Genomic DNA, 25,685 nt, shown 5'->3' on the forward strand with positions numbered 1-25,685 from the left:
AGAAAAGGAAAAAGGGGTCCTCTAGAAATGATATGCACCACATTTTGTTTTGTTTCCTTTTGTTCGTTCTGCATCATACTCATTGATGCTTCTAGTTATTCCCACATCCAAATACATCTCCCAGTCTCTTATTTCCCCTGTGTTTTCCACCATCCCTCCCACCACTTTGCTACCCAGTACCTTTCCCTAGTTTGGGGCATCTTCACTTCACTACTCCCAATTTTTGACGATGAAACACTGGAGCATTTTTAAAGCACTGATGTAACAAAAGCTTCAGCTCAGGATACTCCCCATTGTATACATCATTCCATATAGGAAGCATCACAGGGAACAACAAGAAGTTGTAGAAACTTCTGGGCGGGGGGGGGGGGAGAGAAGGTACAAAGGAAAGTAAGAGGAACGTGATCAGAATGTTGAGGAATTCTCCAGTAAGGGGTCAGTGCACAACTAGGTGAAACAAATCATGTGTCCAGAAGACACGAAAGTCTTAACCTCCCGACACTAGATAAAAATAAAGAGCTTGTTTATGTTAATAGGTGCTTGTCTTACCTCACCCTTCTTGGAAATGTTCTCTTCATGCAAAGCATGCAGCTTTTTGAAGTACACTGAGTCCAGCTGTCGGGTTTCCTCCACCAGCTCCACCTAATAAACACAATACGTTAGGTCATCGACTCAGTGCATGATATAGAAAGAAAAACGAAAGGGGCAGGAGAGGCCTGCTGCCAGAGACAATGGATAGAAGAAAAGGTGTTTGTCAATAGCAGGACAGCTGTTTAGAAGGCATGTCTACAGATGTTGTGCTCCCTGAAGTGGATGATTGAAAGAGAAGATTTACTGGAATAGCTAAAGCAAAAATGCCCCTTTAGAGGGAGAAAGCTGGCTAGAGAGCTCAGTGGTTTAGGTGGGAGTTCGATTCCCCACTGGGCCAGCCTGTGAAGCATAGGGAAAGCTGCACAGTCCCAAGGTGCCCCCAGAAGAAGGGAATGGCCAACCACTTCTGAATGTTCTCTACTGAGAAAACCCTGAAAAGAGTCACCATAAGTCAGAGTATACTTAATGGCACCTGATGATGATGATAGGAAGAAACGCCTTTCACTCAAGGTTACTTCTTCACATATAACATAGTTAAGCTTTATACTGTAATCAGCTTCCAGAGGAAATATCTACAGCCACCAACTGGGATAGTTTCAAAAGGAATTGGACAAATTCACAAGGAATGAGGCTATAAATAGCCATAGTCATGATGGCTATACCTCTAGTATCAGAGACCACATGCCCAGCTGCCAAGGAAGATATGCCAGCACATGGTACTGAACTGTTGTCCTCCTTGTGGCCTTCTCAGAGGGAACCAGTTGACCACTGAGAACAAAACTGCTGGACAGGATAATGCACATGGTTTGATCCACAGCAGTTCTTTCATTGCCAAATTACCTTCCCATAAATATCTCTGTCTTGTTGCACCATACTCATCCATGGAACCAAGAGAAGAGTCAAGATGTATTCTTCTGATGGATCAAAAAGGTCTTCAAACGGTGGCTCAATTTTCTGATAAATCTCATGTTTTACAGTCTGTTCTAGTCCAATATCCATACTGGCAGAAGGAGCAATGTAGTTTGCATACAGGAACTATTTCAAGTACAAAGAGAAATCATCAATTGCAGCTTAGCAAGTTTCCATTCTAACTGGCACAACAGATAATTTTTTCTAAGAATAAAAAAATACTGAAGACGCTTTTATGATATCTTGAATTTGTGCAATATTAAACTGTAAATCTTCTATTGTTATTCTGACATGCAATGATCCAAGATATTGTCTCTATTCCAGCTCCCTCCCTCCCCTTCTTTACTCATCTTGTTGGTTCAAAATCTGTGTTTTTCTCCCCAAACAAGATAGAACGTGTTATGATGTTAAGACTGATTTATACATACTGTATTAATTGACATGTGTGTGTCAATGAGCAATTACAAAAAGTACACCTTACCACTGCAAATATAGGCCTAAATCCAACTGCTAGGCTAAATTAGTAGTCACTACAAATCAGTTGCTAAATTGTGGACCAACACTTACATAAATCCTACTGATTTAACAGGTTGACTCTAGTTAGTAGTAGTAATCAGATTTAGATTGCAGTTTTCTCCAGCAGAGACACATGAATCATTCAGGACAAATCTGCATGTTCAACAGAATGAGTTGGCAGAAGCATTTCAAATTCCATGCGCAGTGGGGGAATCAGTGGTAGCGTATGCTAGTTGGTTACTTGCACCTTTTTTTCTTTTTTCTTTTTAGAGAGGGAATGTAAAAAATGCCAATGTTCATCTGCAGTCTCATGTGGTAAAGTCCATTCTACCATGTCTGCTACCTCGTACTCCTGCTTGGATAACTCTTAGCTATGAGGATCTAACAGAGTATAGAGTCCATGCCTGAGGGGTAAATTCTGGATTTATTGTAAAAACACTGTGGTAGTTAACATTGCATTTCAGTACTCAGTTACCTGTACCTCCCATTGATCTCAGTGGAACGAGCTGCTGCATAGCCATGTATAATATTGCAGTGTCAGTCATAAATGTACTGTTATGCTCACTCTATTTCTCTGACTGGTGACTTACGGCAATTTGTTGTTTTATAATAACCTGCATTTATTTGCAATATATTGCTAGGACATAGATGGAGACAAAGCTTAAATTCCCCCAATAAATAGCCAAGTCCACTAGTCCATATCAAACCTCTGCACAGTACTACAAAATGCTAATACTTTACAGTAGAGGTAGGCAATAAATGGCGCACAAACGGCATGTGTCCCACAGCCATTTTTTTGCAACAGCATCTGAAAAACCATCCAATGGGCATGGCCAGAGGATGCTGGGAGATGTTATCCAGAGAAATTAAAAAAAAAAAACCTTTCCCTATTTCTGGAATAGCCATTGGATCAGATCAGAGACACAGATCCTTCATGTTTCCCAGTCATTGATACCTGAAGGCACAAGATCTCTAAAACAGGAGGGAATACACAGCCTGTCATTATCAGTGGCCACCAGTAGTCAAATCTTCCATGGATTTCTCCAACTAACTGTTTCCTAAGCTAGGGGATGTGACCTCCAAGGGCGTCACAAATTATTTTCTGAGGGGTCATGGGTCACCTTATTGGTATTGTAACCTTGTTAAATAATTTCTTCCTTGACCTTTAATAGTGTGATATTAAAGTTAGTACAGTATGTTATGCGTATGTAAAATCAAGCCCTCTAGGAGAGAAAGAAGCCTCTACTTTATGAAAAGGGATGATTTTATCCCATTAAAATGCCTTTTTATGCATATGTGGGGATGGGGGGGGTCACAGGTTACTTGGCTATTATAAAAGGGGGTTGAGAGTTGAAAAAGGTTGGGAACCGCTGCTTTAAATCCCACTTTTAAAACTTTCCAGCTGCTATCCGGAAGACTTCCGGTAGCAAATTCCAAATTACAACTATGAGTTGCAGGAAAAAGCACTCCCTTTTATCTGTTCTCAATCTCCCACCATTCAACTTCTGTTAATGACGCCAGATTCTAGTACTATGCAACAGGGACCACCACTCCCAAAATCTACTTTTTCCACAGCATGCATAATTTTATATACCCCCCTCACTCGCCCCATTGTATTGCCCCTTGCTTTTCCCAGGCTGAAAAACAATGAACATTATAACTTTTCCTTACAGGGAGTTTCAATCCCCTTGAACATTTCTATATTTAACTTCTGTTGCAAGGATCATGTTGAACATACAAGGGCAACAATTCTCTGTTCAGGCTTTTCTTTCTTTCTTTTTTTCTCGGCAGTGAAATCTCTCCATTCACTGTTATTTCATTTCCCAGCCTTTACATGTTTACCAGAATCTTGCCCCCCCCGGGGGGGGGGACTCTTCCAAATGGCCTTTGGAAAAGCTAGAACTCCAAACAATTTAAATATGATACTGTCCGTTACATGAAAAAATATCTTTTAACTGGGTGTCTATAAATGCCTGAAAAGTTCAGACAAAAGTCACAGCATATATAACAGCATATCAGACTTCATCTATTTAGTGATTTCTTTTTTTTTCCTTCAGTAAAAGAAGAAGGATGTATTTTCCTATATTGCCCCTATATATTTCTCTGTACATAAAATGTATGAAAGTTAGAGATGGACCTAAAGCAAATTCCAGATGTGGACTCTGCTCAGACTCTGCTTCTTTATATAATTTATAAAAGCAAAAGCTGGAGATAGTAAATCTAGCCCATCACTTCCCAAATCAGGTAAGTATTAATGTATAAGATCCCTGAACTTAGAGAAGCACTACAATTTTTGTTGTCTTGATTTAGTAAAAAACACAGTAGTCTTCAGGTCTGTGTTACTAGATTACAAAGCATCATGGTCCAATCAGAATGAAGTAATCCCTTTGAACTGGATGCCAAAATTAGGGACATGTTTTGCCATAGAATGTCAGAAAGCAATGGCCTATAATTAAGGCACACAGAGTTAGTTTATTTCATCTGCATTATTCTCAAACAACCTAATTCCCTTATATGGAACCATGGTAACTCTTTTTAGTGGAATTGTCTCTGGTATAAAAAACAGTATATTCCCCATAACAGCCTCCTATTTTTCTATCTCTAAACAGCATATTTTCCAAGAGCCAACTTCCACATGTGTTTGTCGTTTTCCTTTCGAATTCATTTTGCACTTCACTATATGCATTTTCAGAGGAAAAAAACCCACACACATTCCTTTTCACAATACATACACACAGTGACCCGCCCCTGAAATCTGTTGCCATGTTGCATGTACAGCAGAAAGCCTGGATGGAAATGAACAGAAATATATCAGAAAAATAAGAAGTGTAGGAAGCAAATTTAGTACAGTACTAGGTTTCAGTGGCCTAATCAGCATATGCAAATTTTAAAAAAGATAAGAAAGAATTGTGGAATTAGAAGCTGTGCAAACCCCAAAGAATAAACTTTTTTTCCTCAGAGCTAATTTTTTTTTAGTCAAAATCCTAGAGAAAGGTAAGGTATCAGCAGGATTGCATGAATCCTGAGTTTTGCAAATGCACAGAGAAAGTTATGGGGTGATAAGCTGAGCATACAGTTTGCTATTTGGTTCACTTTTGGTGTGGTTTGGTTCACCCTATTTTCTAGCAACCACATGTGTCTTAAGATAGTGATTAATCCTGCACCTTTCATGAGCTCTTCTGCTTCTTTTTGGCATAGCACTAGGGTTGCAGTTTATTTGATGCATTTCGGAGCACTGGTTGCTCAATTTACTCCCAAACTGAACTATGGGTGGCATTCTCTTCAGTGACAACCCTCTGACGTATGCAGTGTGTTGTGACAGTAGAAAGAACAACAAAGAAACCTTCTTCTTTATTTCCCTCATCTAACAATTTTTAAGAATATTCTCCTAAGTGATGCAGCGCTATTTCAGATATAAGGGAGTACCTATGCTAGGTTGATATATTGTGGTAGCACTATGCTACATTAAACAAAACAAAAAGTTGTCACAACCTCGACAACTGTCACAAAAATCGAAAGGGGGAGAAATTGGACAAGTGTCATATTGCTGCCTGGATCCTTCTCATGGGAAAATAAACATGTGTGAATGGAAGGACTACTCCAGTGCAAGATAAAACAGATCACACAGAATATAAGAGCCTTTTAAATTCCCCTGTACAGACATACCTTTAGAAACTCAAAAAAAAAAATAGACTGATGAGGATTGACCATGTTTAGTTGCTGCAGAATGTAGGGTATGCCTCAGAGATGGCACAAAGCATGCAAAGGGAATCTGGAAGTTGAGTCATGGCAACTGGACTTCTTTCTTGTTAGGTTGAAATGTTGTACTAGTCATCAGACTGAAGAGGCTACTTGGATGAGTAGCGAAACATTTCAACCTAGTAAGAAAGAAGTCCAGTTGTCATGACTCAGCTTCCAGATAACTTCACCTGGATGACTGAGAATCTTCTCAGATACATACAAGGGGAACATTATGAATGAAGGCATATTTGAGAATAAGAAAAAGAGCCATTCATACTCCAAAATTTTGTTACAGGTCTGACTTCATTTCTACAACTACAGAGTAGCTACAGAATCCCACTGGATTCTGCTGGTGACTTCTGTTTTTGCCTCTGTGAAGTTAATATTGTTGTTTATTTGCACGATAAACTTGCTCAAGTCTTAGGTTTCAAGGATCGTAGTAGCATAAAAACAAACATATGAAACACAGATGCAATATATAACAATAGAAGAACAATAGAAGAAATTCTTTTTTGTATTTTTTATTTTCATTATACCACACTTTTCTGCAGTGAAGAGTTTCAGGGCTGTTAGGATTTAGTTTCCTTAGAAAAAGATAACAGAAGATGTAACGACATTCATTCTCTCTCTCTCTCTCTCTCTCTCTCTCTCTCTCTCTCACACACACACACACACACACACACACACACACCACCATCAGCTACAGACTTATGTGTCTGCCCTGGTATTTTCCTGACAGTTAACACTGTTAGTTACAAATATGTACAGTATATGCATAAGCATGCATGTATGTATGAACACAGACACAAAGGTTCTTAATAGTTTTAATACATTGTTTCCTTGCTTTATTATTGCTTTATCATTTTTAATGATGAGTTTTATACAGTATTATGTTCTGATAGGTCTAAGGACTGTAAATAAAGAATTGTTTGATATTACGTTCCTACTGAACAAGCATTCTGAGATTCTTGAAAACCAAAAAGTGATTTTTTTTAAAGAAATAAATAATAGAGCTGGATTCTACCATCAATACAATTTATTGTTTAATAAGAAAACTGCAGAAGTACCTGCAACACGGTACAGTAACACTTGGGTAAAAATAGTAACAGAGCAACAAAAATATACTATCCAAATCTCATCTGCTCATGGGCATGATCAAAACAAAACATTACACAATTTTTGTGCCACTTGTGCCATTGATGAGGGTGGATTTTGGAGAAGCAGAATGACCATAAGCAGCTTCCTTTCTTGATTGGACGCAGCTTGAGTTTCACTGTGTTCCAGTAAAAATTAAAATCAACAGAAAACCATGCAGCCATAAAAAACAAACTCAAGAATGATACCAAATGTTGGAGCACATGTGTTGATTTGTAATGTTATATTTGGGCTGTTAGTTATGCTAATGGAACAGTTTCGCATACTGCATTTTGATGTATCTGCTTTTAATGATGATGCGGATGTAGCTTTTTTGCAATGTCCTACTTACACTCTTGTGTGCAATGTTCTGCTGTCACCACCAGGCCCAGCCTGGTAATAAGATTAAGAAGGAGAAAAAGCTTAAGAATACTCATACTCACTTCTGCTCACTAGAAGTCCTGTTGGCCTCCACTACAGTAGATATATGTAAATCCCACTGATTCAGTAAGTTTACTCTAACTGGGACAGGTTTTGGCTTAAAGTCTTAATTTAAGGGTAAGACCATATTTGTTTATTTAAAATATTTTTACCCCACCTTTCTCCTTCAAATAGGATTGCAACCTAGGAGAAAAGCATGTATAGACAACAAGTGTCAAAGACCATGAATCTCTTTCCATATTAAATATGACCTTTGGCTAAGTGTGTCAACCAATACTGAAATTTAAAAAAAAAAATCTTTATTTTTAACATTTTGTTCAAAGGCTGAGTACTTTAGTTGATAAAGGAATTAGGGGGAAAAATACTTCTGTAAATCTTTTAGTGATTCTTAGCCAAAATAGCTGTATAGAATTTTATGATAAAGAGGCTGCTGGTGTCTGAATACCTGACACTGGGGACAAACAGCAAGATTAGGTTGTCTATTTCAGTGGTTCTTAACTTTTGTTACTCGGATGCTTTTGAACTGTAACTCCCAGAAACCCCAGTCAGGACAGCTGGTGGTGAAGGCTTCTGGGAGTTGCAGTCCAAAACTCCTGAGTAACCCAAGGTTAAGAACCAGTGGTCTATTTCATGCCCTGCTCAAAGGCATCTGGATGGCCCTGTTAAAAAGAGAATACAGTACTGGACTTGATAAATCATGTTCTCAAGCATGGTCATTATTAAAAAAAATTATGTTCATTTTATGTTCAAAACACCACTACAGTTCTAGAAGAGTCAGAATCTTGGCACCGTTGGAGTTTTATTTACAACCTTACATGCTGTCTGAGGTTTCAGAGGCTGTGAGGGACTTTTCTGGACTGGTGTGATTGTCTATTTATCCAGCACTAACCAAGGAGCTGGACTTGATGATCCATAGGATCTCTTCCAGCTCTGCAGTTCTAAAATGATGATGATGATTGTTATTAATCATTACTTCCAGTTTTTGAAATTCAAAGAGAACTGCACCCCTCTGCTGAGTGTTCTATCCCTCTCTTTTGTCAGTTGGTGGCATCTATTCGTTGCTTTTGATCTATTCAGCTGGTGTGCAATAAAGAAAGTGGTATACACAATTTCTCTAAATTTCAAGCAACTAAAACTCCCAGATGCTTTCACCACCAACTGTGCTAGCCAGGATTTCTGGGCATTGTAGTCCAAGAACATTTGGGGACTCAAGATTGGGAAGCACTACTTTAAGGGACACATCCTTGCCATTTAGAACTGTACCTAAAAGCAGGGCTCATGTAGCTTTCCGTGAGAGAATCTCACCTGGCAATGCATATTCCACCAGTTCTTGGCCAGTGCTCCAGGATCTAACTTTGCCACAACACCCTGCTTTTAAAATTTGTTCATACATGATCTGGAGTGGGGGAAGGTGAACTGTGAGAGAACAAATCTGCATATGACATCAAGTATTTGGAATAGTTAAAACCAAGAAATAGTAACAACAAAAACCCTCCAGAAGAACATCTTCAAACAGGAAAGTGATTCAAAAATGACAAATGCAATTAAGTGTAAGCAGATGAGAAGCAATGTACAGCAATCTCGTCTGTTTATGTTAATGATTCCTTTATGAGCCTGCCCAGGTCTTAAGATCATCAGGGGAGGCCATTCTCTTGGTCCCTCCACCTGCACAGGTGTGTTTCATGGGGACAAGGGACAGAGCCTTCTTTGTCACTGGAACATCCTATAAGAGGTCAGGCTCTTTGCTGTCCTGCTGCAGGAAGGCAATGACTTTTCTCTTCAGGCAGGGATTTTTTTAATGGCTTGTTGTGCCTTCGTGATTTGAATGGCTTTTGGTGCTGACCTACTTTACCATTTTTTGTGTGGTATTTGTTTGATCCTTTAAAAATATTTGTATACTCACTGTTTTTAGTTTTTAAATATTGTCTTTTAATGATGTAAAAGCCACCGTGGGTCCTCTTGAAGGAGAAAAGTGGGGTAAAAATATTTTAAATAAATAATAATGTTGAGTGAGGATATTTTTAATACACTGTATTTATCATTGGCAATATTGTTAGAAACCACAGCATTAACAGAGAAAATGGCATATAATAATTTGGTAGACACAGTTGCTTGCAAGTATCCCTTTTTATTGTTGGCTACTTTAGAAAGTGCTCTTTACAGCAGGGGTCCCCAACCCCCGGTCAGCGTACTGGTGCCTGTCCGTGGCCTGGGTCGGACTGGGCCATGGACACAAATCTCCCACCCCCACATGCACTCCTGCCCCCTGCACAGCCCATTTGCACACACGTGCAAGTGTGCACAAGTGCCCCCACCCCTCTGCAAGTGTGCACAAGTGCTCCTGAGCAACCCTTGCTCCTTCGCGCATGTGCACAAGCACAGGGGATGCCCCACCTTCCTCAACCAGTCCGTGGAGTTAAAAAGGTTGGCGACCACTGCTTTACAGACTTGACTTCCCCAGCCTGGCACTTTCCAAATGCTTACAAATGTCACAACATGGTTGTATTTGATTCACTCAACTTTTCAAACACCATCGAACACTAAAGAGATAATGGCATGAAATTTGAAAAAAAAAAATCCTTCTCAGAATTGCTCTAAATATAGATGATTTTTAAAATAACATTTAAAAATTACTAAAATATGTTACTCATAGAAACTAGTAAAATGCGTTACCCAACAAACTGGAGCAAGTTCAGAGGAGGGTAACAAGGATGATCAGGGGACTGGAAACCAAGCCCAAGGAAAAAAGACTGAAAGAACTGGGCGTGTTTAGTTTTCAGAAAAGAAGATTGAAGGGAGATATGATAACATTTTTCAAATACATGAAAGGTAGTCATACAAAGGAGGGGCAGGATCTATTCTCGATCTTCCCAGAGTGCAGGACACTTAATAACGGGCTCAAGCTACGGGAAGTCAGATTTAGGCTGAGGAAAAACTTCTTAATTGTTAGAGCAATATGTCAATGAAACCCATTACCTCAGGAGGTGGTGAGCAGTCCAACGCTGGAAGTATTCAAGTGAAAATTGGATAACCATCTGTCAGATCTGTTTTGATTTGGATTCCTGCATTGAGGAGGTGGGGGCGGACACGATGGTCTTATAGGCCCCTTCCAACTCAATTATGCTATGATTCAATGATTCCACCAAACTGTCTAATGCCAATACCACTGATTACATCATTATTTCCACCTGTGGGGGGATGTTCGTATTTGTATACAAATACAAATACCCCAATCTCTAAACACAACTTCAAAGCAGTCTTCCTTGGGGTCAGAGAGACTTGTGGAATTGTCTTATTTATTACTTACTTGAGCTTGCTTGCATAGTTTCAAAGGATGGAGGGTTTCTTGATAGAAAAGTTGATGATAATCCTGCAGGTCAAACCAAAAGTATGCACTGTTCTTCCATAGCTAGAGACAGAAAGAAGATACTACTATTGAATTTTTGCACCTCTTCCAAAATGTTCAAAGTTCTAATGTTACAAACCACTCAGCATCTAGGAGTCAACATAAATCACGCTTAATTTAGTGTAGTGGCTGACAGAAGGCAAACATATGTAAAACCACTGCCGTGGTAATACACGCTACACCTTTTAATCTGTCCTTTGTACATAACTAGCTATTAAAATTGTTATTGTTATAGTTAACATTAAATGATCAGACACATTTGAATGGAATTAAACTAAGAGTTCATACTGTTCATCTAAAATTTAAGCCATGTTTTGACATTATTTTTAAAGCAAATCCTAAGATCACAAAATGTTTTTAACTTGAGCTATATACTGCTGCATAACTCAGTGATTTAGGTATCTAGCTGCAGAATCAGAAGCTGGGAATTCAATACCCCACTCTGCCTCCTTGATAGGAGCTGGACTAAGCGATCCATAGGGTCCTTCCAGCTCTGCAGTTCTATGATGATGATGATAATAACTATTTGTTACCATCTTTATCATACACCTTTCTGCCATTCCTCACTACAGCTTGGTGCTGCTATACAGAGCAAAGTATGTCCAGATAGGCAAAATCACATCACAAACCTAACACCTTAACCGTTCCTCTCCTTTTAAAAAAACACAAATATTTTAAACTTTGAAAGCTTAAATAAGCATCAGGGCCTGCAGCTTAGACACTTGCATTTGAATATTTCTGCCAGTTATGATAGAGACAGACGTAAAATGCGATCACAAAGACTGGAGTGCTTATGAAATTATGAAAAGATTCTTCTAGTCAGTCTACAGTTAGCTAGTCAAGTTTTGACCCTTTGATTCCAAACAACCTACTGATATCTATGGAGGACAGTCCTATACCAAGGTCTCTCCCCTATGAAAAATAAGTCTAGGTAAAAGACACAAGAGAGTAGAGCAAGTGCCTGTCTAGAAAGCATATGCACAGTTTACATGTTTTATTATTTATTAAAATATTTATATCCAAAGATCTTGGAGCAGCGTTCAATCAATTAAGACCCATCTTACAACTGTTTTCAAAACAATTTAAATTGCTAAAAATAATTCAACAGAATCAAAACAGAATCCGCAATCCAAAAAATCCAAACCAAATTTGGGGATAGTTTTTAAAAAAATAGCAATGAAGAGGAATAGTGGAAGTTGCTATCCAAAAACATTTGGAGGGCCACAGCTGCCACCCACATGAATTAACTTGGTGACAAAACAGGGCCAATATCAACGACAACTGGAACTCCAATTCAGTATTCCTCAGTGTTATGAGTTGTATTGCATTGCTATTTAACATGCAGTAATGATTCTTGCATTTCCATCTATATATAAAAACAAATGCATTTCATATGGTCCACATGTCTGATACAGGAGGAGGTGATGGTGTAATAATGTCTAGAGACAGGAGGAGACAGGGCAGAGGGAGAAAAGGAGAGGGGGCCAAAGAGAGAGTAGGAGGGGTGGAGGTTTTCCTGATTACAGAGGGGGGAAAAGGGAGGAAAAAGAAGAACTGAGGATTGGATGAGTGGTTTAGTTTAAAGGAGGAAGACAGAAAAGATGAAGGGGGACCTTACGTATTTAACATGCCAGAAAGAGGAGATATAAAAGGAGGAAGAGGTGGTGCGTTTGGGGGTGGATGTGGAGGTAAAGGGATAGAAATCCAACTGGAAGGGTTGGATTCCTTAGAATGGATGGTTTTGGTTTACCCACGAGGACAAGGTCCTTGGAGGAAGTTGCTTCACCCAAGACCAATTCCACCGGCTCAGAAACCTCAAGAAGGAGATTGGGTCCACCACCCTTCCTGTGGGACCATCTGCACGGCAAAGAGTGGTTCGTTGAGGAAGCAGACCGATCAAGAGAGATTTGGGCTGTCCCCGCAGTAAAGGATGGAGAGTTGAATTATGGACTGTCTTTATCTTGGACTGAGTTCCTGTTAGAAGTTGGCCCAATTGGCCCTACAGAAGTAATTGGTGATTCTCCTTCTATCTTTGTTAATAAAAACTTAAATGAGAAAATACATGACTCCCATGGTTATTCCCGCCAAAAAGGAGGAACTGCTTAACTTTTCTACCAAACCCAATCACATTCCCATCCAGCCTATCTACTCCAGAATTCAGTCTTTCACTAGCAGGCATCCAGCAGACATATGGAGTTACAACTCTCAACTCCTCTGCCCAGCAAAATGGGGGTGATGACAATCCCCACAATTCTCACCATTGGCTATGCTAGTTATAGTTGATGTAAACTGTAGACCTAAAACATCTGGGGAATCACAATTATTCATCCTGGGCTGAAGATGGAGTAATGGCCTTCTTAATTCAGAAGGCAGCAGCTTCATGATTTCATATTTTAATCATATAGGAATGCAGAAACTTTTCAGAAATGACTTCTTTAGAGTGTCCTTCTACCAATCATCTCTTTCAGTTTCAACTCCCAGCCTGACATCTCAGTTGTGAGAGACAGGGGTTCATAAACTGTAAACTGTAAAGCCCATGGCCACCAGATGTTTTTGATCACAACTCCCATCACCTTGACAACTAGCATATGCAGTGGGATGGGAATAATGGGAGTTTAGTCCAACACTGAGCCACCTTAGATCCTTGCATGGGGCAGAAGGTATATTGTTAAATAATTCAAGTGGACCCTAGGTAGGGAGGGCTAGAGTAAGTTCATAGTTCAGAAAAATTACCGTACTTTTGCATCACAGTCCCAGAACTCACCAGCCAGCATGACAACTTTATACAGCATAGAGGCTTGGAGATGCTGAGAACTGCAGTTGGGACAAAAACAAACAAACAAACAAACAAACAAACAAACAAACAAACAAACAACCTCCTAACTTTTCCAAACACTGTTATTCAGCTTGGGAATGAAAACTCAGGTTCAAAATCCATGTTAACTCTTGGTTCAGTGGGGCAAAACCATTGTTTTTTAAACTAGCCTTCTTCACCCAGGTGGGCCAGTGACTATAAAACACTGCTCCAAACTCCTAGGAGAAAAGGGCAGGGGAATCAGTCAACTCAACACATCTATTGGTAAAGAAATCTACATACTTTATTTCCCGACTTCTCGCAGAATTCTGTGAAAATGTAGCCTGCTCTGTTTTCTGTGTTAAGGGACTGCAACATTCTCTCCATTTTGGAACTTCCTAGTTCAAAAACCTCTGGGGATGTTTTACCCTGGTTAACAGAAAGCACAATTTAGCATGACATGCTACTTCATTTCATCTTGAATTAAATGGCTGTGAAACTGCTCACTCTCCTCTTTCAAACCAAGAAGCAAGAAAGCAGTCAGGCAAACCGGATAGGTTGTCTCACCTGATTTCCTAGCCCAAGGTTCTTAGACAATGTTATATTGGCTGTAATCTCTCACATTGTTACACTTGCCCTTGTACCACCCTTCCTCTATTTTATTCCTAATTCCCATCAGAGTTTGGAGGCAATACAATTGTTTTGTGGACTGTAATTTGTACTTATTTATAGTTGTAGATCAGATATCGTTCAGATATTTCAAGTTTTGATCTACAAAAGAAATATGTAAAAAAAAAAGATCTAGCCCCATGACAATTTCATTTGATCCCTGGCAGCCCTATCAAATTTTAATCAAGGCATGCCCACAGTTGAATTTTTGAGGGGAAAAAATAAATGTTTGAAAGTGTACAAATAGAAATGCCTCACTGTTTAATGCTCCATCACTCTCGTTTTAACCTTGCACATAATATAGAGGGTATGCAAATATATCTGTCTGTGTAGCACTGATATATTAAGACCATAACTTTATTATGCTGGCCAAGACTATTGCTAATCTAAGACTACAAGTGGAACTTTCAGATTTTTTTCACTACTGCTCCCAGAATCTGCCTGGAGTTCTTCTAGTCAGATTTCTAATGTGTTTAGTCGTTTAGTCGTGTCCGACTCTTCGTGACCCCATGGACCAGAGCACGCCAGGCCCTCCTGTCTTCTACTGCCTCCCGGAGTTGTGTCAGGTTCATGTTGGTTGCTTCGCAGACACTGTCCAGCCATCTCATCCTCGGTCGTCCCCTTCTCCTCTTGCCATCACACCTTCCTAACATCAAGGTTTTTTCCAAGGACTCTTTTCTTCTCATGAGATGGCCAAAGTACTGGAGCCTCAGCTTCAGGATCTGTCCTTCAAGTGAGCATTCAGGGTTGATTTCCTTTAGAACTGATAGGTTTGTTCTCCTTGCAGTCCAGGGGATTCTCAAGAGCCTCCTCCAGCACCACAATTCAAAGGCATCAATTCTTCGGCGGTCTGCTTTCTTTATGGTCCAGCTCTCACTTCCATACATCACGACAGGAAAAACCATAGCTTTGACTATTCGGACTTTTGTTGGCAAGGTGATGTCTCTGCTTTTCGAGATGCTGTCAAGATTTGTCATCGCTTTCCTCCCAAGAAGAAGGCGCCTTTTAATTTCAGGGCTGCTGTCTCCATCTGCAGTGATCATGGAGCCCAGGAAGATAAAATTTGACACTGCCTCCATATCTTCCCCTTCTATTTCCCAGGAGGTGATGGGACCAGTGGCCATGATCTTAGTTTTTTTGATGTTGAGTTTCAGACCGTTTTTTGCACTCTCCTCTTTCACTCTCATTACAAGGTTCTTTAATTCCTCCTCACTTTCTGCCATCAGAGTGGTATCATCTGCATATCGGAGGTTGTTGATATTTCTTCCGGCAATCTTAATTCCGGCTTGGGTTTCTTCCAGTCCAGCCTTCCGCATGATGTATTCTGCATATAAGTTAAATAAGCTGGGGGACAATATACAGCCTTGCCGTACTCCTTTCCCAATTTTGAACCACTCAGTTGTTCCATGACCAGTTCTAACTGTTGCTTCCTGTCCCACATATAGGTTTCTCAGGAGACAGATAAAGTGGTCAGGCACTCCCATTTCTTTAAGAACTTGCCATAGTTTGCTGTTGTCCACACAGTCAAAGGCTTTCGCATAGTCAATGAAGCAGAAGTAGATATTTTTCTGGAACTCTCTGGCTTTCTCCATAATCCAGCGCAAGTTAGCAATTTGGTCTCGAGTTCCTCTGCCTCTTCGGAATCCAGCTTGTACTTCTGGGAGTTCTCGGTCCACATACTGCTGAAGCCTACCTTGGAGGATTTTGAGCATAACCTTGCTAGCGTGTGAAATGAGTGTAATTGTACGGTAGTTGGAGCATTCTTTGGCACTGCCTTTCTTTGGGATTGGGATGTAGACTGATCTTTTCCAATCCTCTGGCCACTGTTGAGTTTTCCAAACTTGCTGGCATATTGAATGTAGCACCTTAACAGCATCATCTTTCAAGATTTTAAATAGTTCAACTGGAATGCCATCACCTCCACTGGCCTTGTTGTTAGCCAGGCTTTCTAAGGCCCACTTGACTTCGCTCTCCAGGATGTCTGGCTCAAGGTCAGCAACTACATTGTCTGGGTTGTCCGGGATATCCAAATCTTTCTGATATAATTCCTCTGTGTATTCTTGCCACCTCGTCTTGACGTCTAATACCTGTAGATTTCTAATACCTGTAGATTAAAAAACTAGAGAAATGGATGTGAGTAGCTAAGCTCCACAGGAGCTGCAAGGGATCAAGGAATTATGGTCTTTACAGAGTGCTTCTCAAAAACTACTAGTCTCCTAACACCTTGTAGCTTCATGGAACTTAGCCACTTTGAGCCATTTCCCTGTTCTTTAACCTAATAGCTGTTGCTCCAGAGAGAGAAAGACTTGCCGATGCACAGGTGTGTGTTCTGAAATGCCTTTGAATACTTTGATTTTTTGGCTATAGCTACCAGATTTCAAGTTAGAAGAATTTCTTCCAAATTCTGGGAGCACTAGTGGAAAAAAAAATCAGAAAGTCCTATGCCTCTCCAAGACATTTTCTCATCTGAAACAGAGCTGCAAATAGCACTCTCACTTATACTCCCCAGTAAAGGTGTATAGTATAGTACTGTATATAATTAGCCAATTTATTTTATCATGTGAAGTACCAAACCCCAAGTTCCCTCTCCCCTCATAATCAGTAAATACAATAACAACCAAATAACTATTTATTGCCCTCTCATGACATATTCACTCTGCTTAATGGTAGGACTGGCCCTGAGTACAAGACTTTGGAGGCCTTAATTATCCTGCGAACTGACCTCTGAATTACAAAAGGAATTCGATGTTCTTCTATTATGTCCAAAATCCCCTTCCTAAGGTAGCCATCTGATCATGGGGCTTAGTGGGGTATAGTGAAATTTATGCACAACAATATGCTTCTAAATCCCACTATGTGAAGAAAAAGGTTGGTTGTCTTTGACTTAATAGTAGTCAAATTTGATTTCAGCAACAAAGTGGACTCTGAGACATGTATCCTGGTTGAGACCAAACAAGAAGCCCACTCCCATGCAGCATGGGATATACTGCTTTATGTCATAAAACTATTTCCATCAGATTCGGGAATTCCAAATGGTACTCACCGGGATTACTTCTGCATAGGTGTATTTTCTATCTAGGTGTGGTTTCAGATAATCCATTTTGTCAGTAAATTCTGTCTGGTGAGTCACATTGCTACACACTGTTGCTGGTCTACACCAATGAAGAAGAAACAGGTTCCAAAGATGCTTGAGGATAATCCAAGTTATGTGGGTTATTGTTGTTTTTTTTACAAAGGAGACACAATTAACTCCAATGGATTTGAAATCAGGATCACAGTCAATGTGTATTAACCTAGTGACTTTTACCAAACTTAAAGCATAATAATATGGATTCCTACATTGCTGTAAAAGGCGGGTTTTCTTCACAAAGATCACTGCTTGCACAATTTCACAATCCCAAGTTACTATACTTGCAGGAGTTTCCATTCAGCAGAAGTTCAATAGGACAATGGCAAGTGCTTTTACTTTAAGTATTCCAAGGCAATGAGAAAATGTATTTGGTCACGCCCAGTTTTAACCTTCTGCTAAATCTTGCTCACCCTTCCTTTTCCCTTCAAAGTTCCCTGCTGGCAGCAGCAGATAAAGAACACAGGTCATATGACTAGTGGCAAACCAGAAAAAAAGGATTTTCATCAAAAGTATCCTCTCTGTGTGTCTTACAACATTAATGAGCATAAGGTTCATATTGGAATGAGGACACAACCATTTTCTGTGATGTTTGTTTATGACGGGATTGCCAGGCTTCAGGATACTAATACTCAGGGAATTGCTATGCTTCTCTAGGTAGATAGGGAAATCTCCAGGGGAGCAGGGCTGGAGGAGCAGAAAGTTGTGGAGTTGGTTTGTGTGGGTGTGATGTAAGGTGCCTTTAAATTCATCCACTTATAGACATGGAGACACCAGCGCTTACTGGCTAGCATGAAGATGTTCGTTCAGTGTAGAGCCTGGAAAACCTTTCCATGTGTCATAAATGTTATAGGTAACACCATGCAAGATGTGAGCCCTAGCAGGAATAGCATGAACCATAAGAGCTACTGGGCCCATTCTGGTGCCTTCTCAGCCACCAAAAAGTGTCCTTTCCTTGGCTTGGGGTTGCCTCATTACTTAGTTAGGCTGCTTTCTTCTGGATTCTGGGTCTATTTCCCTGAGTGCCTCTCACTGTCTTGGACTACTGGGACAGTCTGAAACATCTCTGGTGCCAAAGATTCCCTATCCTTTCTGTTTAACTGGCTGCTCTTGAATGTTTTGAGAAAGAGAGAAGGCAGAGAAAGAATATATATTTACTTCCCCTATGTCAGCTTTCATTTACTTCAGTCTTAAGACAGAGACCAGGACAAAATACTAACAAAAGTTGATGATTCCTTTAAATAATCACAAATGTGAAATTTTTAGTACTTACCGTTTTCTACAGACATCCGATAAACCGATGAAGGCATCCGGATCTTCCTGAACAGCACTTTGACTCCGGGGTAGAACGGCTGATAGTAGCCTGGGAGGCCTCTGGGAATGTAATTCTAACAGAGCTGCTTTTGACAGAGGTGAGGGTGATCCTATTTCTCCTCTCTAGTGAAAATAAAATATGGGGGGGGGCAGAAAACCTCTTAAAATAATTGTTGCATTATCATGTTCCATTTACTGCATAACTGTGTATCTATTTTCCATGTTCTAGGTCTCAGACCCATTTATGTACATACACCTATGCTATTATGTCATATCAGTTTTAAGTATTTCTAGTTGAAATAATAACCCAGGTTCCAGATTTGTGGGAGAGGGGCTTGGCAAGCTGTTTTAAGTGGTCCTCTGGGCCCAATTTTCAGACCTACTCAAAGGGAGATGTAAGAAGCATCAGCTGTTGCCTCCCCTTGCTTGCGGATAGAACAAGCAGCAGCAATAACAAGAAGGATTGTACCCTCAGGTCGGCCCTTCTCCCTGTTGTATTTTTGTTGACAAGCTAAGACCTTTGGTTTGGGGCAAGTTCTTACTAAGGGATTTGATCAGCCAAGTAAGAAGTCTTTCTATGAGATGCTGCATGCCCTACATACAAGTGTTTTTAACTTGTTTTAAAATTAGTATTAATTTTAATGTATTGTATGTCTGATTGTTTTTCAGTGTTACCACATATGACTTACTATGTTTTAGCTACAACTGCTTTTTAAGCATTTTGGAGCTGCCTCACATCCCTTTGCCAGGAACAATAAAATGTAATAAATAATAAGTAAACAACAAGCAGCAACATGGCAAGGAGCCTTCTTAGGTTGCCACTGGGCTCTCTGCTGAAGAAGGAAGTCTCAACAGAGGCCCAACAATGTGGACCCCTGGCTCAGACATACAAAATAAGTGACATTGGTAAACATAGAGGTTTTATCACTCAGTGATTCAGGCCTGAACTAGATGTTACAGATAACCCGTCATTAGGATATTCCTTAAGTCCTGACTGTGTGTGACTCCCACAGCAAGCACTATTTTTACCCCTGTAATTTGCAAATTAGCTTGCTTTATTTTGTGGCTCTTCTTCATAAGTATATTATTCATTTTCTTACACACAGAAGACTGTCTGAATTACATTTCTGATTACAACTGTAAAGATGTTCAGGCTCTCAGTTGTATGTTGGGAACTGCTTCAACTAAGGACTAGCACAATTTATTTATTTATTTTTGTTCACGTCAGAAGCACCAAAGTACAATGAATAAATGACGGGGCTTTGCCTGTCAACAAACATAGAACAAAGAGGGGGGCAACCTGGAAGTCAAATCCTTCTTGTTGTTGCTGCTTGTTGATCTATCTTGTCTAAATGAGCAGGCAAGAAGGTGAAGCGACAGCTGGGAACATCAAGAGCATTTGGGGGCACCTAACATCCAATCTTCCATGGTATATGTCGAAGGACATAGAATGCATTGACACAGGTGTGAAGTTGCCTGCTCTTCTCTGCATTCACATTTTTTTAAAAAAACCAACCCTTTTTTAGTACTTATCCCAACTTGACTCCGAAGCCTATTAAATGACTTCCAAGCATAATAAGGCTCATATTTGCCATAGGGAAGCCTTTGGGAGCCTCAGGATATGGGCAGGGGACCTTTAATAGAAAAAAAAATCACTGCTGGATTGCTGCCACCAAGATTGGGGGTGCTGCCAGTTATCTGACAGCATGTTTTGACTATTAAAGGCTCCTTGCCACTGCTGCTAAATAAATCAAATATAATCTCATAATAAAAAGCTATCATGCAGGCTTGTATCTATGATGGCTAAAAAAAATACCGGAATAATGTACAGTACAAAGATGGTGACAAGGACATGGGCCAATACATATAATTCTATGAATTATTTAAATATGCAGAAATAATACTATTCCTTATCCAGCTGTAGCATGTTTAAATACTACTGCATGGAAAGTTCCCACAAATGTAGAAGCTATATAAAAAAAGTTAGTTAAAAGTTAGTTGTTTGGTTTTCCCTGTGCATGAAGATTCTTTTATTGGAAAGCATTTGAATTCATGGTCCCCTCAGCTGCAGTTCAGAGTGGGACAACTCTGAAAGAGCATTTGCAATATGATGAAAATGAAAAATGAAATTCCCCTTTTATCTGTTGCAGTTACCTTATTGGTCTGGCTGTAAAGATGGAACAGATTCAAAGCAATATACAGATAATGTGAATTGGCAAAATGCATTTTCCACAAGCAATAAGGTAACTGCAAGGATTTGGCATAAAAAAGTTGTTGTTGTGTAAAACCAAAGTCACAAAATGAAAAAATGTACAAAAGTGTTTGTAATCTTATGGAGCAGCATTTTTTTTTTACAAATTGTCCATTCTCATCTGAAAGAATGAAATAAGTGAAGACTTACATCACTGATGTAGAGGCCCACAAGTTGCATCTCATACCACAGGGTATTCCTTCAACTGTTGCTGCCTTTCTTCTTTTGATCTGCTCTACACAACTATGGTTTATTATGGTTAATGTCACATACTAGGGCTCAAGTGAAACTAGGATTACCCTGGTTAACCTCCTTTCATAAGGTGATTTCCTCAAAAACACGTGTCTGACCACTCAGCCTTGCAAACTGAGTCACGTTTTACCTTCCCATGGCCTATTACTGAACAAGTACATCTAAGATACAGAGAAGAGCACTATCACATCCTTGAGTCATTACCTTTTTTAAAAATGTAGAAATGTATCATGTAGTTTGGCATTTAACTTTAACAACCGTACCTGTTGATGTGAATGTGCTATTTTTGGCATGCAGGACTTGGCTCTCAATGGCAGAAGTGACACCATCTGTGGGAAAGGATCCACATCCATCCGTGGTTTCTGCTGTCGAGAATGCCAGATTTTCAGCTTTGCAGCTGTGGCCTGTATGGCAGCTGTATGAATAACACAAAACCTGGGACCCCTGAGAGGTGGAAAAATTAGGGCTTAAAAATTGACAATTTAACCCTAGACTGCACACAGCAATAAATAATTGGGAATGAGCAAGAGGAGTGTTGACCCCTGCTAGATTGCTTCTGCTTGGATCCTCTTGCCAGTGGAGGTAGCTCTCCCTGTGAGCAGCAGACCAGCAAGGGACATTGATTTCCAGCTGTTTTATTCCTAGTTGTTTAGTGTCACACCTGAATAGTGGTACAGCAATAACTTTGGAAGTGCAGATGCTCATCATTATAGTCCCCATAGTTAGCCTTTTCCTGCCACCCCCAAGTAGAGTCCAAAATGCAGTTTGCTAGATAAGTCCATATCAACAAATAAAAAGCAGGTCTTTTGTAAACTTACTGACTCTTAATTGCCCATTCAAGATGAAACCACTCTCAAATACAGTACTTCCCATTACAACAGAGGTGCTTTGTAACAATATACTGTTTCTAAGAACTGCAATTAAGCTCAAAGGGAACAAGGAAGACTCAGGATGTGGCAGATTCTCTTTGCTACTCAGACAGTCTTGGGGCTTTGACCACGTGAACCCTGGTTTAACTGTACCACTCCACCTGAATGGCTGAGCAGACACGTGTAAGACTATGTTGTATAGAATTAGTATCATGTCCTATACTCTATCTGAACAGTTTGATAAACGCACATTTATAAAACCAACTTTTTTCACTCTTCCCCCCACTCTGTTGAGAACTGGAATATGTGAAAAACCTTGCTCACAATTTGTGATATGGGGTGTGAGCAATCTAAGTTGCCTGTAGATTGAATATTTATGTTATTTGTCCAATGGATTTTACTTTTATCCAATTGATACACAGACCAGACTTGCACAGGCATCTTGTAACCACCTTCACAGTATCAGAACAACTTTTACAAAAGTGTCAGCCTTTACAGTAACAGGTTACTCTTTCCTTCCCCATCCAGTCATAATAATAGACCATAAGATGTAACCAGAATTTAATAGAATGACTACGTAATCCATCCTCTCACCAGTAGAGAAGCAAAGGTTTCACTACTTCCGACTGAATGCGCTGTAGGTTACGTGTGTTCCACTGGTCTCCATCCTCCAAGTTCAGTTTATGTAAAACTTCAGAGGTGAGGAAATAATCTCCATTGCTGGCTAGGTATATTTTTTTCATTCTATCAAGCTGTCTTGAATGAAAGAAAACATTCACACACAATATGCACAAACACACACTAGTTAACAATTCACTGAGAATCCATTCCACGCAATCAAAAACCTTGTAACTGAAATTCTGTTGAGTAATGTATGCTTGCAGAAGGGTGATGATGTCATCAGCAGGAGTGATTTTCACTAATTAAAAACCTCTTACTTCTCTCCAGTGAACTTTGTCACGCCTATGTAAACCCTCTTTCCTTTTTTTGGGATAAGAGGAAGAAATCTTTAACTATTGAAAATCTCCCCCTGGTGGTATTGTCACCTGGCAGTGGCAATTTTTGGCAATCAAAGACTCCCTTCTTCCATCCCACAGCTTCCATACAATGAAAGAGATTACAAGAGAATGAACTGTGGGACAGAAGTAGCAAACTCTCTGTTACTGCTTATTGCTCCCTGCTGGTGATATCAACATCCTTCCACAAGCTTAAGATTTCAAATATTATTTGCACACAACATTTTCTAATAAAAGTCCATAAAAGAGAAGGTAAATCAATCCTAAACACAACATTGTACATTGTACATTGTAACTAATAAATTAGGCATGGTTCGTATTTGGGAATCACGTCTCACTTCATATGCAGCACCCTCTATCCAGACAAGATGCTTGCTGAAAACTAATTATAGTACTACTCTTTCTGGATGTTAAAATCTCACTTCCAGAGAATAGCTTGGATAAATTCTCAGAGTAGTCAAAGCAAAGAGAAATATTATGCTTTAGAAGTCAACTTTTCATCGAACAGTTCTCATTAGCACATCCACTGATAATGTACATTTCTCATTTACACAAAGGACTAGATCCAATTGCTAGTCTCAACTTGAGCAGACCAACTAAATTAATAACTGAATGGAAAGTCAATGTTTATAAAGGCCCTTTGATTCAACAGGTCTCACTTTAGTTGGGATTAGTCACTGGATTTAGGTCATGAACTGATTGTTTAACTCCAGTAGGCAATTTTAGCAAGCCTGAGGACAAAACCTTCAGCAGCAGCACAAACTAAAAATGGCCAAAAATAGGTGGCAAAACCACCACTCTTGGAGTTTTCTAGAAGCAGAAAAGGTAATTTTCCCCCTTCAATCTTCTTTTGCACTAGGGGCCAGTGAATGACTTTAGGAGGCCACGGGGATATGCAAAAATGTCCCTAGGTAGCATACATTGTTTACACTCAGTTTAATTTTTTTAATCTAAGAATTTCCTTTCAATCCCTTTGCGGCCAAAAAAAAAAACCAGTCCAATACCTTAGTTAGTTAGTTAGTTAGTTAGTTAGTTACACATGCTTCCTGTGTACACAGAGGGCAGCAGGATTATATTTGCTCTGTTTGTGGCCACATAGGAATTGTGAGAAAAGATGGTGCTGTGTGTGGCAGGGAAGTAGGAGAGTGGGTGTGGGGGAGAGATTGAAAATTTCTATCTAGCCTTCTAATCTGGTATCTTCTAGATGTGCTGAACTACAACTCCAATCATTCTCAGACAGCAGAAAGAAAAGATAGGAGTTAGGTAAAGGTTCCCCTTGACATTTAGTCCAGTTGTGTCCGACTCTAGGGCACAGTGCTCATCCCCGTCTCCAAGCCATACAGCTAGCGTTTGTCTGAAGACAGTTTCCATGGTCACATGGCCAGCGCAACTAGACACGGAACGCCATTTGCCTTCCCACCGAGGTGGTACTTATTTATCTACTCGCATTTAAATGCTTTCGAACTGCTAGGTTGGCAGGAGCTGGGACAAGCGACAGGAGCTCACTCTGTTGTGTGGATCCGATCCTACGACTGCTGGTCTTCTGACCTTGACAGCACAGAGGCTTCTGCCGTTTAATCCGCAGCGCCACCACGTTCCCTGACAAGATAGGACTTACTTGTCAACAAATCTTGGCGAAAGCTTCAAATCCATTCCTACATGCCAGTCAGATTAAATGGTCTTTGGATACCAATATGTTATAAGGAAGGTTTAGTAAAAGGTTTAGCCGCCTAGAGTGGTCTTATAGGCCAGATGGGCAGGGTATTAAATAAATAAATAAATAAATAAATAAATAAATAAATAAATAAATAAATAAATAAATAAATAAATAAATAAATAAATAAATAAATAAATAAATAAATAGCACTGTGCATCACATCTCCTTTTATCTGCTGCAGTACTGTCACAAATATACTGCAGTAGAACACAATACTGGGAAACATCTCAAGGCAAAGAGAAAGCAACTGATAAATAAACGTAACTAAAACAACAATTCACAGCTTAATCAGTCCAGGATCACCTTCAGAACAGTATAAACTGTGCTTGGCATTAAAAACAGGAAATACCTTTTTTTCCTTTTAGGATCTCTCAGGACCTTCAGTCTTTCAATGTCCATCCAGAGCCACCAGTATCTTTCCCCCAAAGTTCCTCTGATGAACCTCTTGAACCTTTCAAACTCATGTCTGTTACCAATATCATACATCTTGTGGCCCATACACCAGGCAGCCCTGGCTTCAGAATTATCCTTCTCGGATTTCACACTGATTTCACTCCCCCTTTCCATTATATCATCACCAGGGATTGGAGGTTGTTGTAGAAGCGGCTCCATGAAAGGTTGAACATTTTCTATCTCGCATATAAACACTCTCGACACTCTGCTGAAGTTGACATCAGTTGGGTCGGCTTCAGGAGGCACCCCAGTGAGTACTGCAATAGAGTTCTTCAGGATATACTGAGCATAAGCTAATGAAAACTCATCCACAGTTCGAAAATATGCCAGTTCTTGATACTGAGCAAGGTCTCCACTCATTTCCACTTGAGGAACAGAATCCCAGCTCTGCTCTAAATATGCTCTTAAAATGGTGTGTGAAGGAGTATCAGGAACTGACAAAGAATTGCCTTCATCTATACTTCTCCTGACTGCTGCCCGCTGAG

The 25,685-nt window shown here is 39.9% G+C and overlaps 1 protein-coding gene across 2 annotated transcripts in view; it reads right to left on the minus strand.

The window, feature by feature from the left end:
- RGS22 (regulator of G protein signaling 22) overlaps positions 1 to 25,685 on the minus strand; it is a 71,894-nt gene that overhangs the window by 23,330 nt on the left and 22,879 nt on the right. The window contains exons 9-17 of one of the 2 annotated variants that reach the window (XM_020785330.3): positions 25,097 to 25,685; positions 22,609 to 22,770; positions 21,409 to 21,589; positions 18,602 to 18,765; positions 17,245 to 17,353; positions 13,836 to 13,961; positions 10,640 to 10,741; positions 1,432 to 1,626; positions 550 to 642 (exon numbers count right to left, since the gene is read on the minus strand). The exon at positions 25,097 to 25,685 is cut by the window's right edge and continues 51 nt beyond it. In XM_020785330.3, the coding sequence (XP_020640989.3) occupies positions 550 to 642; positions 1,432 to 1,626; positions 10,640 to 10,741; positions 13,836 to 13,961; positions 17,245 to 17,353; positions 18,602 to 18,765; positions 21,409 to 21,589; positions 22,609 to 22,770; positions 25,097 to 25,685 (1,721 nt within the window). The remainder of the gene's footprint in view (positions 1 to 549; positions 643 to 1,431; positions 1,627 to 10,639; positions 10,742 to 13,835; positions 13,962 to 17,244; positions 17,354 to 18,601; positions 18,766 to 21,408; positions 21,590 to 22,608; positions 22,771 to 25,096) is intronic. The other variant, XM_078393611.1, reaches the window with a different exon arrangement.

The sequence above is a fragment of the Pogona vitticeps genome, chromosome 4 (assembly GCF_051106095.1).
Source record: "Pogona vitticeps strain Pit_001003342236 chromosome 4, PviZW2.1, whole genome shotgun sequence".
In the NCBI taxonomy this organism is placed as follows: Eukaryota; Metazoa; Chordata; class Lepidosauria; order Squamata; family Agamidae; genus Pogona; species Pogona vitticeps.